The 24,292-nt window shown below is 48.2% G+C and overlaps 1 protein-coding gene across 1 annotated transcript in view; it reads left to right on the top strand.

Annotated features, from left to right (window-relative positions):
* MYO1E (myosin IE) overlaps window positions 1-23,916 on the top strand; it is a 203,109-nt gene extending 179,193 nt beyond the window's left edge. Inside the window, exons 24-28 of the mRNA XM_024567788.4 lie at window positions 102-259; window positions 2,210-2,302; window positions 4,765-4,966; window positions 16,681-16,850; window positions 22,815-23,916. Coding sequence (XP_024423556.2) covers window positions 102-259; window positions 2,210-2,302; window positions 4,765-4,966; window positions 16,681-16,850; window positions 22,815-22,891 — 700 coding nt within the window. The 3' untranslated portion in view covers window positions 22,892-23,916. The remainder of the gene's footprint in view (window positions 1-101; window positions 260-2,209; window positions 2,303-4,764; window positions 4,967-16,680; window positions 16,851-22,814) is intronic.
* Window positions 23,917-24,292: the final 376 nt, after the last annotated feature.

Below are 24,292 nucleotides of genomic sequence, written 5' to 3'. Positions count from 1 at the left end.
CTTTGTTAGATTACCTGGTCTTACATCCTTTCTACAGCGGGTTCAGCCAGCAGTGGAACTCCACTCTGACTTGTTAACTCCAACAAACATGCTTGTTGCAGGCTTGAAGTCAAGTTGAAAAAAGAAAACTGGGGTCCCTGGAGTGCCGGGGGCTCACGGCAGGTGCAGTTCCACCAAGGCTTCGGTGACCTGGCCATCCTCAAGCCCAGCAACAAAGTGCTGCAGGTCAGCATCGGACCCGGGCTGCCCAAGAACTCCCGTAAGTGTCCGGCGGGCCCTGCGCGGTCCCAGGGCTGAGCTCCCGGCTGTCCCGGCCTGGCCTCCCCTCACCCTGCTGCGCACCATCCTTCTCACCCCCTGCTCGTGATACGTGCACAGATCTGCGGGGCTCAGCACCAGGACCTCTCTGCCTCCTGTGGCTGGGTTTTCTTCAGATTCCAACATTTCCAACTAAACCAACCTCAAGGCAAATGCATGTTCAACCTTTTGGAATGATCTAGTAGTATGTCTGGTATTCCTGGTATTCCTGGAGCCACAGTGTTAATTGGGTTCAAAACAAATCAGTTTGCTGGCTTTAAATTTCCTGGCCCTTTCCAGTCAGATCTTTCAACACTGCAAAACTTACCCTTTCCATCAGTTTTGAAGAAATTGACTGCATTTACCAACCCTCTAGTGGATTCATTGGTTACTGTGCATCACATCTAGCACCCTCCCCTTCATTTAAAGCATGTCATTAGACACACGTCACCGACACACCCCAGTCTACCTCCTTCACTGGCCTTTGAGTCCTTTTTATTTATAAGTGATATTTGTAAAGTGGTATTTACAACGGACAACATAGAGGAATCCCATATGCTACATGTGTAGATGTCTCTGTAAAACAGTCCATATGCATGGTCAGAGGCGAGGATGCCAGGTGTAAAACAGGCCTTTATGAAGTCTGTCTGCAGAGATACACAGTGGCGTGCACTGTGACGCACTAACACAGTACAGATAAAACAGCCAATCAGAAAGTGTTGGGGTATGTCTGTGTGGTGCTCGGTACTTGTACAGAAGAGACAGCATATTTAGTGGCGGGGTTATGAAGATACTTTTCAACAAAAGAATTCTTTACAGAGCGGTAGACAGGGTTGAGGGTACAGAGTAGAGACCAGGGACAAAGAACAGCAGGACACTATCATTACCCCTGAGCCTGAAGGGACAGAAGGAAGAAGGGGTTGGACGGAAGGGAGCAGCAGGATAGATACCCTAACTTCTCCCTCCTCTGGCCTCCTGCCGGGGCACGGAGCACGGCAGAGAAGGGCCACCGATAACCAGCAGGGTGTGTGAGCAGTGTTCAGTGGGCCCCCGAGTGGAACACTGTCTCATTGTCTCACACGGTGACATTGCCCAAAGACACCCAGACCCAGCTCCTTTGCTTTGTGCTATTCAGCCTTGTCACTTCCTACTCTTCTCGTTACAAGGAATTCCCTCTGCATCCCTCCTCCAGCTGGTTTGACCCTACCTCCCTTCCACTTGAGTGGAAGGGACCCTACCACTCAAGTAGTGGGACCCTACCTACATCCCACTTGAGTCCTTCACTGCTTTCCTTTCCAGTACACAGGCCTCATCTGGCCTCAGGTGTCCCTGCCGTCCCAGCCCTAATTCTGGCCCGTGATACTGTTCATGTAGCACTAGCTCGTTTTCTAAGTCCTCAGGTCTCTGTCCAGGGTCCAAGTCCGCTTCTACCCTTCATGGCCACTGCATTTAGTGGGAAGACTGTAGAACACAAATTCTTGCATGAAAGGCTCCTGGCGTAAGCAGATGTCTAGTTAGTGCTGAAATATGCTTCGTGCCGGTGACCTTGGTGTGCGGCCGTTGCGTGTTGAGTTCTGTGCTGTGTTCGGAACACGGGGGCAAACATTAAAATATCCCATCTCTCTCGTTTGAAAGTCTACACAAACAGAAACACCTTTGTAAGAAATTTTAGTACTTCTTTGTACAGTTATTGCCTGTAACATTTCAAAACTGTACCCCCACCCACATAACCCTCCTGGCAGGTGGCTGTCAGGACAGAATTGCCCTCAAATGTCTCCTCTTCTCTGCAACCAGCCTCCTGCAGATCTGGGTCTGAAACACCTCACAAGTTTTGCATAAGCAAAATACCATCAGTAGCCATAAAACGCACCTGGAGTACTGATTGTAACTTTGTCTTGCTTTCTTATCTCAGGTCCTACCAGAAGGAACACCACTCAACACAGAGGTTATTCCAGCAGTACTCACAATCCCAACTACCCAGTGAGAGCCGCCCCTCCCCCTCCAGGTAAGCCGAGCTCCTTCTAGCCGGGGGCCATTAACTTGAACCCATCACTTGTGAACTATATTTGGGAGGAAACTATAAATGCACACACATTAGCCAGCCATGAGCCATTTCAGTGCCATATGTGTCCCAACACAATGGCGCGGCTTGTGACCCTGAAACCCAGGGAGAGTGCGAGCTGCTGAGACCAAACTGTGTCCGAGTCAGCGATCCGGACTCTGTTACCTAGCATTACTGCTCCCCTAAGAAAGGCTTCCCCCAGTCAGTGAGAGACAGGGCTTCCGTGTCCTGGGCAGCCAGAAGGGCATCCGACTTAGGCTGTAGGGTGCTGCCTTTATAGAAATGGGTGTTCGCTGGGTATAACCTCACCACCGTGTCCCAGTTCCAGCCAAGTACCATGTCAACATTTTGCAGCTGGTTTATAGCTTAATGAATAAGTTGAAAATATTTATTCTTAGTCAAATGGGCCCTAGGAGAACTGCTCCAACTAAAGTAATATGAGATACAAAATTGACTAAAAATTTTTTATTTTATTTTTTGATACAAAAACTGTTTAGATCTTATGTTTCATGTGCATCATTTTTATGATAAAAATATAATATGCAGATCAAAAATATCCAAACCCAAATAAATATGTCTTTCTGCCCTTAACAATATGTTTAGTATTTGAAGGGAGCTCTCAAAATTCACAAACATGTTTCTCCATCACTCGCAAAGTTCGGTTGATAAATATCTGCCCCTAGAATGCTTGATGTTAATAAGTTTGGGATTCTAGGTCTGTAAAGATCATCTTAGGACCGCACTCGACTCAGATCACCCTAGACAAGAGACTCTTATTAGTAGCAGTGTCAGAGATAAGCAGTAAAAAGCATTTCTTTTGTTTCCTGTGCTAACTTACGGACGCTGTGCCTAGCAGTGAGAAACCAAATCTCATCTCTTGGAGTTCCCCCTGCCTGGGCCAGCAGTCTCTCCTCCCCCCTGCCTTTATGCTTGAAGAAAATGCCAGCACAAAGTAACCTAAGGGAACCAGTGTGGTATTGTGTTCATAAATGTGCCAGCCCCTGTGCAAACTCCTGGCCAGACCGCCTAGAGAGCTCATTTGCCTCACCTCAGACCAAGCACCTGACCTTGAACATGGCACCCATCCACTCTACATGAGTTTCTTCATTAGTAAGATGAGGCAGTTGGCCCAAACCTCCCAGCCCAGCACTTCTCACACCATCTGTGGGGAAGGGCCTGCGCCGTTGTTCCTCTTTTGTCTTAATTTTCCGTCCACCACACACCATACTTCTTTAAGGTAAAATAAAAAGTAAGAGATGGATGGAATTTTAAACACATGCAAAATAATAAGCCAACATTTCTTATTAGATTTAACAAATATGAAATATGTCTACGAAACTGCTATGAACATTTCTAAATGCTTACTCTTAATTTCTGAATTAATGGCAGGTGAGTGGCAACAAGCAGCGTGGAGAGGCTCACCTGTGGACCGCCCCCCTGGGCATCGCGGCATAGCTCATTGCCTATCTCCTTGGCAGCCTTGGCAGCAGTTGGGGTCTCACCCAAGCTCCCTGTTTCTTTAGTGAAGAAATCAACACTCTGAAAGTTCATATACCTTGCTCAAGGTCAACCCAGCTATCAGAGGCAGAGTCAAAACTGAACCCCTAGTCCCTCTTACAAACTAAGATCATCCCACTGGTACCAAAGAGTTTCTCCCTTAATTCAGCTGGAGGAGGCTGCATGGAGTTCACCAAAGTGTGCCTTGAGGAGTCTTGTTCTTCTCCGTCACCAATCTGTCGCTGGGAGAGGAGATAAGGGCTTCTTCTTACCTAGCATGGAATGATAGCGCCCCTTTTAGCCGAGGCCCGGGTTTGGAGCCTGTCGCCATCATCCCTTACTTACCAGATAATGTGATCCTGACTGGGAGCAGTTGTTTGGCTAAGGGAGCGTGCTGTCGGGACCAGTCCAAGTAGCAGCCTCACGTCCCTTGCCTGAGTGGGGTGCTCCCTCCACCGCTCAGAACCAGCTGCTACAGAGGACACGCAAGACTGCTCCTTTGAAAGTGGATGTCCCACTGTTTAAACAGCTACCTGCCAGCCATCTTTTGAGTCATAACCTTGTAATTTTTCTTAGACCCAAGAAGGCACCTGCCTCCCTTGAGAGGTGGTTTCAAGCTTCCCTTTTCTTGACTGGGCTTTGAAACCCTGAACATCTGGTGATTCTACTGTAGCATTCAACCAGCGCGTGTGAGTGCGTGCCAGGCGCTTGCTAGGCAGTGTACAATGGATTAGCTCTGATTCTCACACTGTATTAGCAATTACACCCTCCATCTTTTCACCTGGGGAAACTGAGGCCTAGACAAGTTAAATAAGTTGCTCTTGGTTAATAAATGGAAGAAATTTAAAGAGCCTTTTGGTAAAGGATCATAAAATTGAAGCTTTACTTTGTCCTCTTGTCCTCTCTAGGATACCATCAGAATGGCGTCATCAAAAACCAGTTTGTGCCACATCCCCATGCTCCTGGAAACCTGAGGTCCAATCAGAAAAGCCTGTACACCTCCATGGCCCGCCCCCCCCTGCCACGGCAACAGTCCACTGGCTCGGACCGCGTGTCACAGACTCCGGAGAGCTTGGATTTCCTCAAGGTCCCAGACCAGGGTGCCGCGGGGTAAGACTTCTACCTCTCGTGACCTCCATCTCCATCCATCACACCTGGTTCACAGACTTCCTAGGGCTGGCTCTGCATGACTCCAAAGTTCAGTTTTCCACCCACATGTTGTAACCCAAGACCCAACGCCCTGACGCTTGGCTGGCATTTCTGAAAGTACAACCAACACGATAGCACACAGCTCATTCCCCAGAGAGGGCTTATCTTAGAAACATCAGAAGACGGGTACCCTGCAGCCCTGGGATTGAATCACACGGTGGCCTTTTTTGCTCTCTGGCATGGCTGAGGAATGTGGGGTTTTTGATTTGCATCTGTGCCTGTAGTTGCCTAAATACAGTAGCTCAAAGAGTCATTAGGCACTCGGAGAATAACATCCCCGGACTTTCTGAGATGTAGACATTTGTTTACGAACGCAGATCTTTAAGGCTTTAAAATGAGATCTTTCTGGTTTTCTAGAACAGAAGGTGAAGAGTAGTTAAAAGAAACCTAGGCTTTTTTGGTGGAGGAAGTGAAGACTCCTGAAACTATGTATCGATATTCAAAGAGTTACCAGTGTGGGAAGGGGGTTAGGTGCCTCCTGTGGCGTCACCAGGCATATAACTAGGGCTGACGGACTGCAGGACAGTGAGTGAGCTCTGCCAGGAGGTAGATGTTGGGAGCAGTTTTAAAAAATCATTCTGGTACACCCTGACAGGTGGCACACCCTGACAGGTGGCACACCCTGGCAGGTGTGTCTCTGTTGGCGCAGTGTCACCCTGCAAAGCGTAAGGTTGCCAGTTCAGTTCCCAGGCAGGGCACATCTCTGGGATGCAGGTTCAGTCCCCAGTCAGGGCACATACGAGAGGCAATCAACTAATGTTTCTCTCTCTCTCTTTCTCCTTCCCTTCCCCTCTCTCTAAAAACTAAGTAAGATCTTTAAATTGAAAAAAAAAAAAAAACATTCTGGTAGCCCTAGGATGTAAGGAACACCTAGTCTCTGGAGCCATTCAGGCACAAGAGAGATGGAAATCACCAGACAGAAATATTGTAGGGTGATGTTGTCAAATCCCAGAGAAATATGAGAACCCCACTTCAGCCCCTATTACTTATCTAGTGTTGGACCTGCTGCTTCCCCTCTCAAAGCGTCGTTTTCCTCATCTGTACACTGACGTAATGCCACCAAGCTGGCACAGTTGGTGGGAGGACCAGAGATTATATGTAAATACCCAGCACGGCCCTGGGCATGTAGTAGGCTACTCAGTGAACTGTAGGTTGATGACAGTGGTGATGGTGATAGTGATGAGGCTACAACCGTCATGACGTGGTTGACCACGTGACTTCCAAGGAGTCTTCCAACTCTGCATGATTCTCAGTGGTGGAATAGTGTTCTCTGCTGAACCCGCTCTCCCCCATCTCGTGCCCTCCTCCATTTTCCATTCTCCCTGTGTCTCTAGAATGATGAAGATGCTTCTGATGGGGTCAGGAGACCCCTGTACAGAACAGATCAGTGCGGGGAGAGAAACCACAGCCCCTCCCGCTGGGCGGGCTACCACCCACGCACCTTCGTGCCCCTCCTGGTCAGCTTCCTTCCAAAGACCACAAAGCCCTTAGGAGCTTTTTTTTTTTTTTTTTTAAGATTTTATTTATTTACGTTTTAGAGTGGGGAGGGAGAAAGAGAAGTAGAGAAACGCCCATGTGCGAGAGATACATCCATGTGTTGCCTCTCCCACACCCCCCACTGGGAACCTGCCCACAGCCAGGCACGTGCCCTGACTGGGAATGGAACTGCAACCTTTGGTTCACAGGCCAGCACTCAATCTGCTGAGCCACACCAAGCCAGGGCAGGAACTTTCATATTCTCTCCTGGTGCTCGATTTTCCCTGGCAAGTCTTACCTCACTTGGGCTACAGATAGGAAAGCACCTTAGTTTCATACAGATGCCGTCGGTGGAGTGGACTCCACCCTTCATTAGATCTCTCTCTCCTCGCCCCACCCCTACTCTTGTATAACTAGCTACGTTCCATCAGTGTAATGGCCATGGTCTACCTGACCGGCAGTAGTGCTCAACCTGTAGTGAGCACCAGTGTCCCTGGAGCATTTGCTGCCCACTTCCGGAGTTTTTGCTTCAGTAGGTCTGGGGTAGGACCCAAGAATTAACATTTCTTCTGAGTTCTCAGAAGATGCTGCTGAACTGGGGACCGTGTTTTGAAAACCACTGGTCTGAAGTCTGATTGCTAAAGCCAGGGAAGGTTCTGTGTAAAAGTGAGTTGAAAGAGTGATGTTGAGGCAACTGGATTACTCCATAGTCCAGACACACACTCTTCAGATGAAGGGACATCACAGAATCATCAAGCAAGCCTTCCCGGGCCCAGTTGGATGTCCCAGAGATAGCAGGGGATTAAAAACAATGAACAAAATGCACCAAATCTCTTACCTCTGTCTGCTAGCTTCCTCCTTGCTTTGGTTTGGCAAGCAAAACCATCTTTCCAGCCTGCTTTTGCAAGTTGCAGACTTGCACACCAGCCAGCTGGGAGCATCTGTCAGCCAAAAGCAGGCAATTTAGGAATACTGTGTCTTAACCGAGGCTGCTCCCTTCCAGCCCTCAGCTCCATAGTTCCCTGTTTAAGCCTATCACACCCTTCGCCCCCCGCAGGCTAAGGATCAGGCACACGTGATGTTATTGTGGCAATAGCCGTGAGGCTGGAAGGAGAGAGCACCTTCACAGCTGTCTGCGAGGAAGTACGTTTTCCGACTGTTGTGTAAAACTCATGACTGTATTAGGCACACTGAGTCCGGTAGCTACAAATGGCTCAGCCATTCTCCTCATTGCACACTTACATCTGCTGTGGTGCAAACATTTCTTAAGAAGTTGTACCCTGGCCCTGGCTGGTGTGGCTCCCTGGTTGTGCGGGGTCCCACAAACAGAAAGGCTGCGGGTTCGATTCTGGTCAGGGCACACACCTGGGTGGTGGGCCGGGTCCCCGGTGGGGGGTGTGCAAAAGGCAGCGGACCAGTGTTCCTCTCGCACATCGATGTTTCTTTCCCTCTTTCTCCCTCTCTTCCCCTCTCTCTAAAAATAAATAAATAACATTAAGAAAAATAGAAATTGTACTCTGGTCAAAGGCCTAAGCTTTTTCTTAGTATTAATTTTCTAAAAACACATAAAAGCGAGAAGAAAATAATTTCTAATGTGGCCAGAGACCTTAGACATGCACTTCGGGAGCCTCGTGGCTCCCTGCACTTAGGAGCTCCTCTTTGCCAAGAACACACGGACGGCTTTATGCCACAGGAGGTTGCTGCAGCCAACGGGGAGCTTTGGGATCCCAAGCTGGTACCTTTCCAGAAACACAAGTCTGTGTATATATATATATCACAGTTCCAAACAGTGACCTTGAATTTGCCGATCTAGAAAAACAAGATTTCCACAGTCTTTCTCTCCTCGGGCTTGTCTTTCCTTTCCCTCTCCCACCCTCAGTGCACGTTGCTTTATAGACGTATTGGGCACACGCCATCATTTATTTTGGATCATGTAATGTGGATGAAATCAAGTGGTGTAATTAGCACCTCAAGTTAATTCAGGAAAGTCTTCGTCGATGTATTTTAGGTTCAGTGAAGGTTTCTTTGGTGAGAACATGAAGTCTCCGCTGCGTTAATCACCCTCCCGACGGCGTCCTTCACCCTTGCCTTGTCACGCGTGTGTCTTGGTCGCTCTTCTTCTCGTCATCCTTGTCGTCGTCATTTGTCACCGTCATCCAAGAAAACTCAGAGACACGTAGAGGGATTGCTGTCTTGCAGCCCTTTAGCGTACCTTTTGAGAAGGCTGATTCAGGGGTAAGGTCTTTGCCGATTCCGAGGGAAAGAGAGCAGGTTAAGCAAGAACCGTGTGAGCAGTCCACCCGTCCGCCTTTGCTCTGCTGGGTAGGAGCGCTTGACGTGCCAGTCGGGTGTGCTTTATATTTTCCCGCCAGTAACTGCACTTTGTTACTGGGTGCATCAAAGCCCACACCGGAGATGTCTTTTCTGTTGGCCTTTCTAATCCTGTGGTCCATTTCCTGCAAGGACAACTTCAGAAAAACGTCAAGGTGCTCCAGAGGTCAGTCCAGCTCTCGGCTGGAGAAACAGGAGAGCATTGGGAGTGCTCGGCGGTAGGGCTCCCGGCCACACCACAAAGGCAGGATTGATAGAGAAGCTGAAATGCTGCCTGGGTGTCTCTTGACAAGAATCTCCTAATGGAGTCATATTTTCAAGGGGCTTAAAATTTCCAAGTGTCCAACAGCAATATTTCTCAACCCATAAGCTACGGGAGCAGCAGCCATCTCCTGGCCTGAGTAGATGCAAAGCTCAGGAATTCCTGGCATCTATTCCCACATTTCCAGTAATGTTTATAGATTCAACCTTTTGGAACGGACCATATTTTAAAGAGCCAGAGAAATAAAATGCCATTATTTTCCTTCTTGGAATTTCAAGGCATAAATTTCACATCTGCAGAACAGAGAAGTGATATCTGAAGCCCAATCCCAGCTAATCCTGGAATAAACTAGGTGCACCCCTGGCCCCACAGGTGTGGCAGCTGCAGAGAAGTCCATAGAAGGTGGCCTGATGGAGTCCCGGTTCCCGTGATTGTTTCTTCGTTGAGTCATTCATTGACTGGGTCCTGTGCCACACGCCGGGCACATGGATCATTTCAGTAATTACCCCTGTGCTGCCTCACATTTGTCACTTAGTCCTCCTGCAGCTTGGTGTCCGCACCTGTAAAATAGGGATAATAATAATGTAATTTTAAAGCCCACTCTGTAGGATTTCTTGGAGATAAAATAAGGGTTTTGTAAATGATAAAGCACTATGCAATTTGAACATTTATTTGTATTTGTTTTACGGCTCTTATTCACGTGCTTTGGTCTCATGGGGAAATAGTAATGTTCTACTGGATTGAAAAGTGGGTGTCCCCTGGCCCAGTGGCTTTTCTTTCTTTCTTTTTTTTTTTTTTTAAGATTTTATTTGTTTATTTTTAGAGAGCAGACAATCAAGTGAGAAAGGGAAGGAGAGAAACATCAACCTGTGGTTGCCTCTTGTGTGGCCCCTCCTGGGGGCCCGGCCTGCAACCCAGGCATGTGCCCTGACTGGGAATCGAACAGGTGACCCTTTGGTTTGCAGACTAGGCTTTGAGCCACAGCAGCCAGGGCCCAGTGGCTTTTCTTGCAAGAACTGCAGAGCTCTGGACTCCTTGAGGGTCTACCTTAGGCATTGTTGGCTTTAAAGGGGAATGGGCAGCCTGCAGAAGGCAAGACAAGGGGACCAGTGAGAGAGACATCCCTCCCCCCCCACACACACACACGCAATAGCTGTGCTGCTCTGTGGGCTCAGCACGAGCGGAACAGAGCTGTGAGGTAACGGTGCAACAGACACGAGCTGAGTTTGGACAACGCAGATAAAGCCCCGAACTCCTCCCGCTTAGCCGTTCCACAGCCTTCTCCTAGTTAAACGTTGTCTGCTCCAATCGTAACAGCTCACACCCCCTGGGAAGTGACAGCATTCCCAGGAGAGAGAGAATGAACATGTTGTCACTGATGTCATTTGGGTTTTTTTTTTCCTTGTGGGCTTTTGGCATCTTGTGAGACTGGGCAGCTGTCCACGACGGTTCAGGTGTCAGTCAGCATCTCGATGTCGCAGGGCGAAGGCACCCCTTGGGCTTCCCCTGTCACTAACACAGGGCTTCTCCAGCAGTGCAGGTCTTCGAAAGGCAAAACGACGTCACGTGCTTGATTGCTCTGGAAACTGCCGTGCGGGTTACAGTGTGGTTGCATCAGAGGTCTAATGCCCTACTCAGGAAAAAGGCCTGCTGTAAAAGTGAGCTGCTGTAGCTCGGCTCCTTCCTGTGCTTTCTTAGTGGGGAATAGACAATAAAGTGACAAGTGTGTACAAATTAGCCTGAAGTATGGGTCAAGTAGCAATAGGGAAACTAAATTACATTGTGCCACAGTTACATATAATGAAACATGGATTTGCTCAGTGATGTGGTTTTCTAACTACGAACTTATATATGTGTGTGTGTGTGCATATACATATACACACAGATATGTATACACATGTATACATATAGTATACGTAACAAAGTGAAACTTTGTTATTGAAATGGGAAAAATAATTTTATTATTGTGAGTCTTCAATTCTTGTTCCAACCCTCATGATCTCAGTGAAATGATTGGTTATTTTGTTTGTTTGGTTGGTGAGAGAGGGGAAGGGAGGAAGAAAGGGGGAGAGAAACTTCATCACTCGGTTGCCTCTCGCACGCCCCCACCCGGGGACCCGGCCCACAACTCAGGCACCTGCCCTGCCTGGGAATCAGCCGGCAACCTTTCAGTTCCAAGGCCGGCGCTCAATCCCCTGAGCCACACCAGCCGGGGCAATGAAATAATTGCTTTTAAAACGTAACTTTTGGCCATATTAGGTTTATTAGGAATGCAAACATCAAATTCCAGAAGTAACAACATTACCTAAATCATGCACATCCATCACGAAAGCAGTCTAGGCTTTGTTGCTCTTCGTCACTTTTAGATAAGTGGACGTGAGTTTTCACGAGGGTTGGTGGGGACAGAGGTGTGCTGGCGAACAGCTGGCTGTCTGGAGCTGTAAATCGGCCCGTTGCTGCCCTCGCCGTGGCCACTCTCAGACTACCACTGTGACTGCCGGGGTCACAGAGCCGGGGGGAGAAGCCCGTCCCACACCGCTCTCGTGAGGCAGGGCTCTCCCCACACGTGAGCCACCGACAACCGCATCAAGAGCACAGATGGAAGGAAAATACAGTAAAATAATCAGGAAGGGTTGTCATGAGAATTTATTGCCTTTGCTTTAATATAATTTACTCAGTCTTAAGTGTGTTTGATTTCATCTTTAATGATGACTGTTTAACAGCTGACCCACAAAAACCCTAAGTGTGTGACAGCCTGCTGTCGTGGGCGGGGCTGAGCCCGGTCCAGCTCCCTGGGCACCAGGGCATGTTTGCCGTGCGAGAGTCCGAGCCCTTCTCTGCCGCGTTGGCCAGGCGGCTCTTGGCTGCCAGTGGAGGGCTCCTGGCACCCGAAAGTGCTCGTTAATCAGTTTCTGGCCAGTTGCCTCTGAAAGTCATTATCTGTCCTCACTACTGATTACACAGGATCGCCACCTAGTGATGCAGAGGAGATAGTCTGGGAGCTGAGTCTGTCTGAGGTGGATTGAGCCCAGAAGATGGCCGTTCTCACTGACCGTTTCCTACAGTCGTCTCCAAGTCTACTGTGTGGTGAAACGCAGACACAGTGACCACCTCCTGGCCACAGACTTCCTGTGCTCCATGTACATCTGACAGTAGAAATTTTATTGGGAGCTCTGTGTAAAGCTCCCTTAGAATTAGAAAAAAGGACCTGGGCCATTGCCCAAGTCCCCATTTTCTAATAGATGAAGTCACCTGAAGAGGTGAAGCGATGCCCCCTGTCATGTGCTGCCAGTGGCGCAGCCGGGCCTCACACCCACTGCACTGGCTCGGGAGCCAGGGTCCCTTCTGCCGCGCGGTCACTCCTGCAGAACATGCGGTTCGAGGCCGCATGGTGGTGTTCCTAGTAAGCGGACAGGCAGGCCCTGCCCCAACAAACGGTGAGTGGTACGAGTCACTGTCCCACGGCACTGGCCCCCCGCTCCGAGAGGCGAGGACTAGCAGAGGGTGTGGGGGGGGTTGACAGGAGATCTGAAGGCTGCGCAGAACTTGGCAGCACCAGTTGGAGGGTGGAGACAGTCCAGGGAGATGGCCAGAAAGGTCAGTGAGGCTAGAGCTCTGGGGGCCTCGTGCACATGCCATCGTGTCATCCAGTGAGGACACCAGCGGGAAGTCCCAGCTCCCCTCATTGGGCCCTGCACAGGGGTGCTGTGAGGTTAAATGAAGCAACGTCTGTCAAAATGCCTAGCACGGTGCCTGGCCCTGGACAGGCAGAGCCCGGGCAGGTGTAGCTGCATCTCACACAGCTACAGGAAGGAGTGCCCAGATGACATCCCATCTGCTGGCGCTTGCAAGAAGAGTGGAGACGTGCCCCGACATGACAGTGAGGCAGGAGTGACTGGTGAGGAGGATGGCTTTGCCTACCTGGCTCTCTTTGGGAAGACTGCCTTACTGGAGCAGTGGCACCCCTTCCCGGTTACAGAGGACATTCGAACAGTAAAGAGCCAGACAGTGGTGACCTCGGGGTTGCCCTTTCCCCATACAAAGTGCAGAGCTGTTCTCCACCTCCGCACCCGTTCCCCACCAGACACACTCCCTTCCCCAGCAACAGCACCCATCTCAAAGCTGCGGGCCCCTCCGGGCCCCCAGCTGGGTAGTGCTGTAAACCCCGTTCAGCCAGCTGATAAGGGGCCAGTATGGTAGCAATTCCAGGGACTGGGACACCAAACCAAGTTGCCCAGGGTCTACACAGGAACCCAGATTCCCCAGTAATCCCCGATTGGTTTTACTTTGATTGGTTTTAGTTTGACTTTCCTAACAAAGTAGCCTCTGGTGCCTTAGGATCAAAGACGCCCCTGCCCTCCTCCACTCTGCCTGGGACACCAGTGGCTGCAGCGTACAGGCTGGCCAAGGTCACTCTGGGTATCAGCAGTGCCCTGCAGAGCCCAGAGGGGCTCGTGCAATTTACTCGTTAAAGAAAAAAAAAAACCAACCGTTTTAAAATACAATTCACCATTTTTGGTACAGTCATAGAATTGTGCACCCATCATCAGAGTGTACTTTCAGAACATTTTCATCATCCCAAAGAGAAAGCTTCTTCCCATTAGGAGTCATTCCCCTGCCCCCCGCCCAGCCCCAGGCAGCCACGCTCATCTACCCTCTGTCAGTACAGCTAGCCTTTTCCGGACATTTCACAGGAGCAGAATCATCTTTCTGTTGTTAAATTTACTCCTAAGGACTACATTCTTTTTTTAGGTCTTGTAAATGGAATTGTTTTCTCAGTTTCGTTTTTGGATTGTTCATTGCTAATGCTCAGAGATGAGGTGATTTTTATATACTCATCTCGTATTCTGTTATCTTGTTGAACTTGTTTATTAGTTTTAATAGTTCATTTAGTAGATTCCTTAGGATACTGTACGTGCAAATCATCTCGTGTGCAAATAGAGGTGTTTTCGCTTCTTTTCCAATCTGTGTGCCGTTCATCCTTGCTGACTAGTTGCTCTGGCTGGAGCTTCCAGTGCAGCACTGAGCAAACGCGGTGAGAGCACGCACCCTGTTCTGTTCCCAACCCGAGGGAGAGCACTGTCTTTCACCAACAAAGTGATGTAAGCCAGGGGTACGTGGCCAGGGCGTCCTAACCCCAACCAGGGCTCAGAGCTTCCATGAAAAAAGGTGGGAAGCACCAGTGTGACCTGTGGCAGGTCGGGAAACTGGGGGCCAGCAGGGGCCACACCTGGCAGGGACTTTGTTGGCCCCAGGAAGGACTTTGATCCATCTCCCAAGAGCAGAGAGAAGGATTTTTAGTGTGGGGGGCGGGTAGAGTAGGATGAGGGGAATTAATAAACGCTGAGCTGGGGTGATGTTCAGGGAGCTCAGAAAGGAAGCAGCTGGCAGGGAAGAAGGGAAGGAGGAGGAACTGAGGGCTTAGTCAAAGCTGGAGGCGGCTGGGCCGAGGGCCCAGGGAGGGGTGGCTGCAGGGAGGAGAGTCCTACCTTTCAGGGATCGTCCAGCTTTATCTCTCTGCTAAGAGGCTCCAGTGTCCCAGGACACACCTAAGTCCCAATATTCTTGGCTTCGGACGTCTCACCAACCTGCACTGACGGTAGGTTTACCCCCGGACATAAGAAAGGCCAAATCTCCATCTGTGGCTCTTTGGGGGAGTGTGTGTGTGCAGTTGTGTGGACGTTTCCTCCTAACCCTGCTCCCTGGAACTGGCAGGCTGGAGGCTTTCCTCCCTCCGAGGTTTTTGTAACACACACCCCACCCCTCCACCCTTTCCCTGCTGCTGGGAAATCACCTGACTGCCGGTATCCAGGCTAATGGCTCTTACTAACCAAATGCTGGCATCCCTAATATATAGGTCACTTAATTAAAAGCCCGTGTGCCGGCCAGCTTTCAGAGGAGCCAGCATCTCTCAAGCAGGGATTGGGGATTTCCAGTAGACCAGAGAGGAAATGATGTCATGCTAAGGACCTATCAGATGCCTTTTCTCTGTGATAAGAGCGCGTGGTGGGGGGTAGGGATGTGGTTGACCTGAGAAGACTGAAGCTTGTGTCACCTTAAGGTGGGCTCCCTCCCACGAAGGAAGAGAGCCCCAGGCGGCACCCAAGGAACCCCACCCCTGTTGGGAACAGCCCTACCACCCGGCTGACACCCAGTGCCCCCTCCCCCCAAGCCACCCCCTCACGATCCAACTTACTCATCAGCACCAGTTAGCACCTAGTGTCACAGGACCTCAGCAAGGACAGTGGGGGTCTAGCCTCCTGAGAGCAGAGCTCGAAGCCCATATGCTTCCCCCCCTTTTCCTCCTTCCTCCTGTGCTGTAAGCAGGAGTTCGCAGGCCCGGCCAGGTCTAATGGCCAGCCTTTCTCAGGAGAAATCTGAAGCTTAATTTTTGTAAGCAAATGAATATATGTAGGCTTTTCCTTTGGTTTGTCCTTAAGCAAAGTGTGGGGTGTGGAGAGTGTTTTCTATAATTTTATTTCCTTTTTCTCTAAATGTTTTTGTGAACATGTTTCATAAATAGTCGTTTCAGGTATACGTGTAAAGATCTCACTGAGGAGGAACAAGCTATGGTTATACACTTGAGACAACGTCTGAATGGGGACGGGAGGCACAGTCGTGGGTTGAGAGAACACATTTAAAGCTGGATGAGGGTCCTAGTCTTGGAGGGGTTCCTGATTCTCCTGGCCGAGGGGAGGAGGTGCCACTGGCATCCAATGGGTAAAGGCTGGGGATGTTTCTAAACACCCTACAGTGCACGGGGCAGCCCACCCCAGAGAATCAAGTGACCCCAAAGTCAGAAGTGCTGATGTGGAGGTGCAGCTCTGGATAAACTCTAACACAAGAAAATTTACAGTAGCATTTTTTGTCATGAAAGGTGGAATCATCCCCAATGACCCTCAGCAGTGGGGAAGTAAACTGGCATATTCACGCAGTAGAGTAGCATAAAACAATGAGAACGAGTGAACTGAAACCACACACATCACCAAGGTACATCTCAAAAACGGAGCGAGTGGTGATAGAAGAGGATTCCTTTCGTGCAATCCAAACAGGCATACTACGTGGATGATTGGGGAGGTGTGTGGTGAAGCTGCAAAGAAAGGCAGAATTGTTAATACAAAGTGCAGAGAGAGTTGATTCTGGGAGGGACTGCAGCTGAGGAGAGACTTCTATGGCACCAGCAAAAGTTCTGTTTCCAAAGGTGGGGGAGGGGGTTAGATTTGTGACTATTTGTTTTATTGTCATTTAGATGTGTATATACATATATATGCTTCATAAACTTTTGTATAACTGTCTTTTCCACAATATGCTAGGCATGCAATAACAGCAGCTGATGTTTATTAAGAACTAAATATGTGCTTTTGCAGTGACCTTGTCAGGGAGGCTATTTTATTCTCGGGAAGTTTAGAGAGCGACATGTCCTTGTAAGGATGGAGCCGGATTTGAACTTTAACAGGGCAGAGCCAGCCCCATGGTCTAAACCACTACACGGTGCTGCTGCCTCCTGTTGGGTGCCATCTCCCATCTGCCTCCACTGTCTCCACAGGGTCCGGAGACAAACGACCAGCAGGCCTACCCCAGCAGGAGGCAGACCCAAGCCCCAGCCTAAGCCCAAGCCTCAGGTGCCACAGTGCAAGGCTCTCTATGCCTATGATGCTCAGGACACAGACGAACTCAGCTTCAATGCCAATGACATTATCGATATTATCAAAGAAGGTAAGTGCATAGCTGGGTGGCTGGGATAGCCTCCCAAAGAGCGTGCAGTCACATTGCTATAAAAACTAGTTTAAATATGAAGGGAATTTATGGACCCCCCTAACTGAAACCTGTAGAGGTAAGCCACATTTCAGGCTCGGTTTGATCAAGACTCCAGTTTCATTTTTTTAATGCTTCTTTCAGCGCTGCCCTCTTTGTATCTCTTCCCTTCGCAGGCTGGTTTTCCTCCTGGTAGCAAAATGGCTGCATCAGCACCAGGCCACCAGATCAAACCATATCTGAAAGCTGCTTTGTCTCTGAGACTTTTTCTTTTAGCCTCTGGGCAAAGTCCTCGCTTTCACTGGGACTAGACCGCATTGGTCATGTCCTCACCCCTGAACCGATGTCTGCAGCTGAGTGGGTTATGACAGGGCAGGGACTGCACCGACAAACGGGAGTCGGGTCTCTCCCGCCCAAGCTCCAAGGCTGCCTCCTAATGAAGCTGATGGAATGGAAGCCAGGGAGGCAGCCTGCAACCTCCATTATAAAAGTGGCTGAATGTTCCACTAATTTGGTAGAGAAGATAAGTTAGAATATAATATGCACATTAAACGTTAGCACCTGTGGAAGCATAAAAAAACAAAGGTAATCCCTGGCTTAAGATGTTAGAAAAAACACCATGAAGGAAAGGGCCTTTGGGATGAGGGGTGGGGAAACAGAAAAGTCACAGAGGCTAGAAGGAGCAGGTCATTTTAGGAAAAAGAACCCCCAAGATGACCTGGGAGACAAGATGACTGACGGCTGGTGCGGCCTGGTCAGAGAAGGCACCGGATGTCAGGCTCTAGGAGACAGGCGAGGGCTCTGGAGAGCCATCGGGGCTGAGGAGCAGAGCAGAGGCAGCCTCAGAGTACACTGCGAGTGCAGCGCGCAGGAAGAGCAGGCCAGGGACAGTCCCAGGAACTGTTTAACAGGCTCCTCCATTGCATGGGCTCCCCCAGAGGAGAATTCCAGGTGCCTGTGCCAGCCTCCTTCTGACCAGTCTCTGGGAGGTTGTTTTGTTTTGTTTTGTTTTAAATCTTTTTTAACCATCTAGTTCTCCACAACTAGAAGTAAAAATAAGTGTTGAAATAAACTCCAGTAAACACAAACAGGATCTTTATTACCAGTTTTGTTCAGCAAAAATACTGGAAATAACCTAATATCCAATAAAGAAATGGCTTAGAAAGAGCTTTGCTATATCCATTTGGTGAACTTTGATGTAATTTTTTTTATTAAAGATGATGATATGAAAGTACACTATTGAAATAGGAAAATGTTCATAGGGAAAAGGAAAAAGTTAATTTACTACTATGGACTATATCTCCTTTTTGTAAAAATATAAAATGCATATGGCTACATGTATCTATATCATATGTGTTACAGAAAATGTTGAATTGGTCTCCTTAAGTATCGAATTTTAAATGAGTATTACTTTTCATTTCTCAATCCTTTCGAATTTTTCTAGAAATAACATGTATTTAAAACAATTGCATATTTACATAAAATGTAGAGTCCTGACATTATCAAAACGTGTTTTAAGTTATCACTGTGATTTACACAGTGTGGTGTGAGTGCAGCAATAGACATGTAGATAAATGGGGTGGGAGAGAGCCCAGAAACAGACCCCTGTGTAGGTAACATGTGATAAATGCTTAGTTAATATGTGATAAATGTGGCTTTGAAATTGGGGGGAAGGGTAGGCAATTCCTTTCTATTTTGAAAAGAAAATACCATCAGCTATCTACCTCATACCTGTAAAAAATTAGATGGATTAAATATCTAAAAATATATGACTAAATTATAAAACTGTTAGAAGGAAACCTAGAATATTCTATTAATCTTTCGGTGAGAAAAGCCTTCCAATGGAAGACACCAAGCCCCCAAACCATACAGAGTTTAACCTCATAAAAAGGCTCAATTAAAGCCTTCTGTATAGTGAAGAGCACCGGGAGCCAAGTTACAGTATAGGAACTCCTCCACATGAATAGGACAAACGGTCCCACCCACAAGTGCAAAGGGCAATGACGGGCAGAGCCTCCCAAGTCATCAGTGAGATGCAACACGAGACATTTCGCCTGTGACACCAGCAAAGATGCAAATAGGATGCAGTCTATATGCCCTTTTCCAAACCCTTAGAGCTGAATGCGCTTCAGAAGCCAGACTGGGAGCTTTTAGGAAGTTAATGATGGTATGTGTGTGTGTACGTACGTAACACCCCTTGAGGGTCCCAGGGCAACACCCTGGATGAAAGTCAGTGGTTCCGCTAGGAAACATGAGCATTCACACTCTGTAGGGGAGAGACGTCATAGCCCATGTCAAGTCAGGCCAAGTTTTGCCATCAAATGAGTCTCAGAAAACTTTCAATCTTCAGAACATCCTGGATTTTGCCATTGCAAATAGAGTGTGGATTATAATATCTGTAGTTAGTGAGGGAAATAGGTAACCTTTCACTGTTTCTTCTGAAATAGACTCTTGGGAAGGAAATTTAACAATATTTATTACCATTTTTAAACCCCATGTCACGGATTTATATTTAATCCCTTCCGCCAAGATAAATCATAATAAATATATATTTAAATGTATAAAATAAAAGTCCTATATATAAGTGTAGGAGAGTTTTCTTTAATACTATCAATGCAGGAAAGGATTTCTAAACATGATAGAAAACCAAGAAGTCATAAAATAATAGACCATTTGATTCAACTACTTATATACTAAAATATCTTAAAACGTTAACATGCTAAAACATAATAAAAATGGGAGGAGGATATTTGAACCTGTATGACATAGTCACAAATATATCAAGAACTCCTAATCAAGGTGAAGACCAACAACCAATGGAAAAATAGGCAAATGGTAGGAACAGCGGCGTGTGTGCGGCTGTGGGAGAGTACGGAAGCTCTTTACATATCGATATGAAATGATCGTTGGTATACATTATTAAGGTTTTTAAAAGTACAGAACATGTATTATGCATAGTATGCTACCCTTTGTGTAGCAAGGGGGTCATTTTTATAAAGACTTGCTTTCGTGTGCGTGGAATATCTCTGAAGAAAGTACAAGACATAGGCAACACTGCTCGCCCTTGAAAAGGGGTCCAGGTGGCCATTTCCACTGTTCATCCTTTTGAACTTTTGGAAGTATGCAAGAAGGCATTATCTATGATAAAAATAACATTCTTCTTACAAGGATAATAGCAGGCCCATATCCTTTGACTCGGGAATCTCTCCTATAGAAATGCTTGCACACAGGCATAAAGACCTGCGGGTGGATGTTTACCACGTTAATAGTGAAAAATTGGGACCACGTGCCCATCAATAAGGAAATGGCTGCATACATTTTGGGATACAGTGTAGCTGTTTAAAAAATGAGATACAGACATGGAAAGGTTATATCTATGAAGTATTGAAAAGCAAGATGCAAAATAGTAAGACATAGAATGGCCCACTTTTGTTTAAAATGAATATGTCTTGAGAAGAACCTAGACGGCGGCGTAGGTAGACACACTGCGCCTCCTCGCACAACCAGAACTGACGGAAAATCGAACGGCAAGGAAGTCCGACACCAAGTAGATAAAAAAGAAACATACATCCAGACCGGTAGGAGGGGCGGAGACGGGCACCGAGGCGGAGAGGACTCTCGTGGTCATGGCGGGACCGAGACTGGTGGAGTGTGGGACAAACGGCGCAGGCAGTCTGACCACTAGCAGACCCTGCGGCCCCACATTCACGCAGATAAACCAAGAGGGTCGGACTCAGAGTGGCGGAGAGCGGGGCAGGCAGAGCGGTGGGTAGCACCCCGCGGCCCCACATTCGCACACAGATAAACTGGACAAACGGCGGGGAGCAAAGCAGACTGCACAACCCAGGGCTCCAGCGCGGGAAATAAAGCCTCAGACCTCTGATTGAAAACGCCCATGGGGGTTGGGGCAGCAGCAGGAGAGACTCCCAGCCTCATGGGAGAGGTCGTTGGAGAGACCCACAGGGGCCTAGAGTGTGCACAGGCCCACCCACTTGGGAACCAGCACCAGAGGGGCCCAATTTGATTGTGGGTAGCGGAGGGAGTGGCTGAAATCCGGTGGACAGTAGAGCAGGTGCCATTGCTCCCTCTCGGCCCCTCCCCCACGTACAGCGTCACAGCGCAGCGACCAGCCTTACCCCGCGCTGGTGAACACCTAAGGTTCCGCCCCTTAAAGTAACAGACGCACCAAGACAAAAAAAAAAAAAAATGGCCCAAATGACAGAACACTTCAAAGCTCCAGAAAAAATACAACTAAGCAAGGAAGAGATAGCCAAACTATCAGATGCACAGTTCAAAACACTGGTTATTAAGACGCTCACAGAATTGGTTGAATCTGTTCGAAAAACAGATGAAAAAACAAAGGCTATGCCAAGAGAAACAAAGGAAAATGTACAGGGAACCAATAGTGATGCGAAGGAAACTGGGACTAAAATCAATGGTGTGGACCAGAAGGAAGAAAACATCCAACCAGAAAAGAATGAAGAAACAAGAATTCGGAAAAATGAGGAGAGGCGTAGGAACCTCCAGGACATCTTGAAACGTTCCAACATTCGAATTATAGGGGTGCCAGAAGGAGAAGAGGAAGAACAAAAAATTGAAAACTTATTTGAACAAATAATGAAGGAGAACTTCCCCAGTCTGGCAAAGGAAATAGACCTCCAGGAAGTCCAGGAAGCTCAGAGAGTCCCAAAGAAGCTGGACCCAAGGAGGAACACACCAAGGCACATCATAATTACATTACCCAAGATTAAACGCAAGGACCTACATCCAAGATTACTGTATCCAGCAAAGCTATCATTTAGAATGAAAGGGCAGATAAAGTGCTTCTCAGATAAGGTCAAGTTAAAGGAGTTCATCATCACCAAGCCATTATTATATGAAATGTTAAAGAGACTTATCTAAGAAAAAGAAGATAAAAAATATGAACAGTAAAAATGACAGCAAACTCACAGTTATAAACAACCACACCTAAAACCAAAACAAAAGAAAACTAAGCAAACAACTAGAACAGAAACAGAACCACAGAAATGGAGATCACATGGAGGGTTGTCAATAGGGGAGTGGGAGGGGGAGAGGGGGAGAAAGGTGCAGAGAATAAGTAGCATAGATGATAGGTGGAAAATAGACAGGGGGAGGGTAAAAATAGTGTAGGAAATGTAGAAGCCAAAGAACTTATAAGTATGACCCATGGACATGAACTATAGGGGGGGAATGTGGGAGGGAGGGGGTGGGCAGGATTGAGTTGAGTGAAGGGGCGGAAATGGGACAACTGTAATAGCATGATCAATAAATATATCAAAAAATCTACATATAAAATGAGTATGTCTGTATAACCATAGGAAAAGTTTGGGAGGAATATATACCAAATAGTTGTTACTGGTGAAGGGCCCGGGGTTAAAGTGGAAAGTAAGGATTTGAAGTGTTGCAGACTACGTCCTTCCAGAAGCAGAGTCTGAAGTGGAGTTGGGGGTGTGAAGGAAAAGGGGAGGAAGCAGCACTCGGTGGCATCAGACCAGGACACAACCAGACGGGCTCTGCCAGCCAGCAGCTGCTCCAGAGGTAAGACTGCTGGCTGCAGAGACCAAAGCGCCCAGGGCCTGGCTCCCCACAGGCCCCAGGCTGCCTTGAACAAGAGCTGTCAAGCGTCATCTCCGAGGCTGGACCGTCCTGAAGGGCCACATCTCACAGCTGGGCAGCAGGTCCTTGCCTGAAGAGGCGCTGCGTGCCGCATCTGTGTGTCTGCTGTACGGGAGGGGTTACTTTTTGCCACAAACTTTTTAATTTAAAATAAGAGAAAGTAAAGAAGGGAAAAGAATGTGGCTGGAGCCCAATCGCCCTAGCCCATGGGATGCGGCATGAGAGCAGCTGTTTGGCCCAGGGAGAACAGCCTAGCTCCCCTTCACTTCTCCCTCTGTCTCCCCGCAGATCCTTCGGGCTGGTGGACGGGCCGGCTACGGGGCAAGCAGGGCTTGTTCCCCAACAACTACGTGACGAAGATCTGAGCTGCGCAGAAACCCTGGCACGTGGGGTGAAGGAGCTCCAGGCACAGACAGGGGCAGGGACACTTGGGGCTCTCCTGATCCGTAGCGAGCAATTGCTTCTCCAAGGCCTGGACTTATTCTGGCACCTTCCCCAGGACATTGAAAAACTGGGTTGGGGAAAGGGAGCGTCACTCCATAAATGATCCTAAAAGATAGCCTATTCATAGGAACCCGGGAGGGCAAAATGGCCACCCACTAAGATTTATTTATTCTATTTAAACCTGGTGAGAGGACAGGCGAGGTCCACTCAGACCTTGCTGGCTCTATCAAAACAGCACCCGGCGCATGATCACCAGGCCCAGGGGTGGCTGTAGGTGGCCACTGACAAGTGCCTTTAGTTGAAGAGCACATTTCTTTCATCCCTCTTTTCCTTACCTGACACACAGCATTCCTCTCTGCCACCTGCCCTCGGGGAGCACCTGCTCTCTGCAGGCTGGGCTTGGTGTGAGTGGGCACTTCCTGTGCAAGTGCCAAGGGCCGGTGTGGCCTGCTGAGCCCACAGGTGCAGAGGGGCGCTGGTTTACACTTTGCGGGACCATTGGGCTGCCAGGCTGAGCAGGGGCTGGGGGCTGGGCTGTCGGCCTCGCTTTCTCTGGGTCTTCAGTGGGAATGTGGCTGGCCCATGTTGGTTTTCTGTTTAATGCTGTACCTATTACTAGAAGGGCCTCTCTTTTTTTTTTTTCTCAAGCTGTACATTTATAAAAACAGATCATATACTGTATATATTAAAAAATCTTGAGATGGTAGAAACATGTATGAATGTACTAAGTAGTATTCCACTGTACTTATTCACAAAGGTAGGTTTTATTACAAAACTCGCACCAGGTACTTCCAAACGTGCACTACTCATTTTCAACTGTAGAATCAGTGTTACTGCTTTCTAGCTCCGTCCCCGCAAACCCCCCCCAACCCTTTCCCTACAGGTAATTTTCCTCTGCCCCCTCCCTCCCCTTACCCTCTAATAAATAAAGGAATCAGTGAACCACCTTGCGCTTTCTCGACATTCGTTACGGGTTAAACTCCACCAGACACCATTCACAGGACTAGAGTTAGAAAAACACAGCAAATAAAATCCCAGTGTTATCATGAACATGGTTTTGACCTCATGGACTTGAAAGGGTTTCAAGGAACCCTCAGGGGTCTCCAGGCAACATTTTAAGAATACCAGAGAGGTAGGTGCTAATGAACAGGGGTGCAGTAGGGAGAGCAACTGGCTTTCTGAAACCATGCAAAGGGCCCATCGCTTCCACATTCTTAGGGAAGCAAGACTGGCACCCATGAAGAGGGCAAAGGGTCAAGCCCTTTTATGAGCTTTCTGCCCCACCAACAGGGTGCAAACCACCTATGTGCCACCATGTTGTA

The sequence above is a fragment of the Desmodus rotundus genome, chromosome 7, assembly GCF_022682495.2.
Source record: "Desmodus rotundus isolate HL8 chromosome 7, HLdesRot8A.1, whole genome shotgun sequence".
NCBI classification, from domain to species: Eukaryota; Metazoa; Chordata; class Mammalia; order Chiroptera; family Phyllostomidae; genus Desmodus; species Desmodus rotundus.
This window is presented reverse-complemented; position numbering and strand designations above follow the sequence as displayed.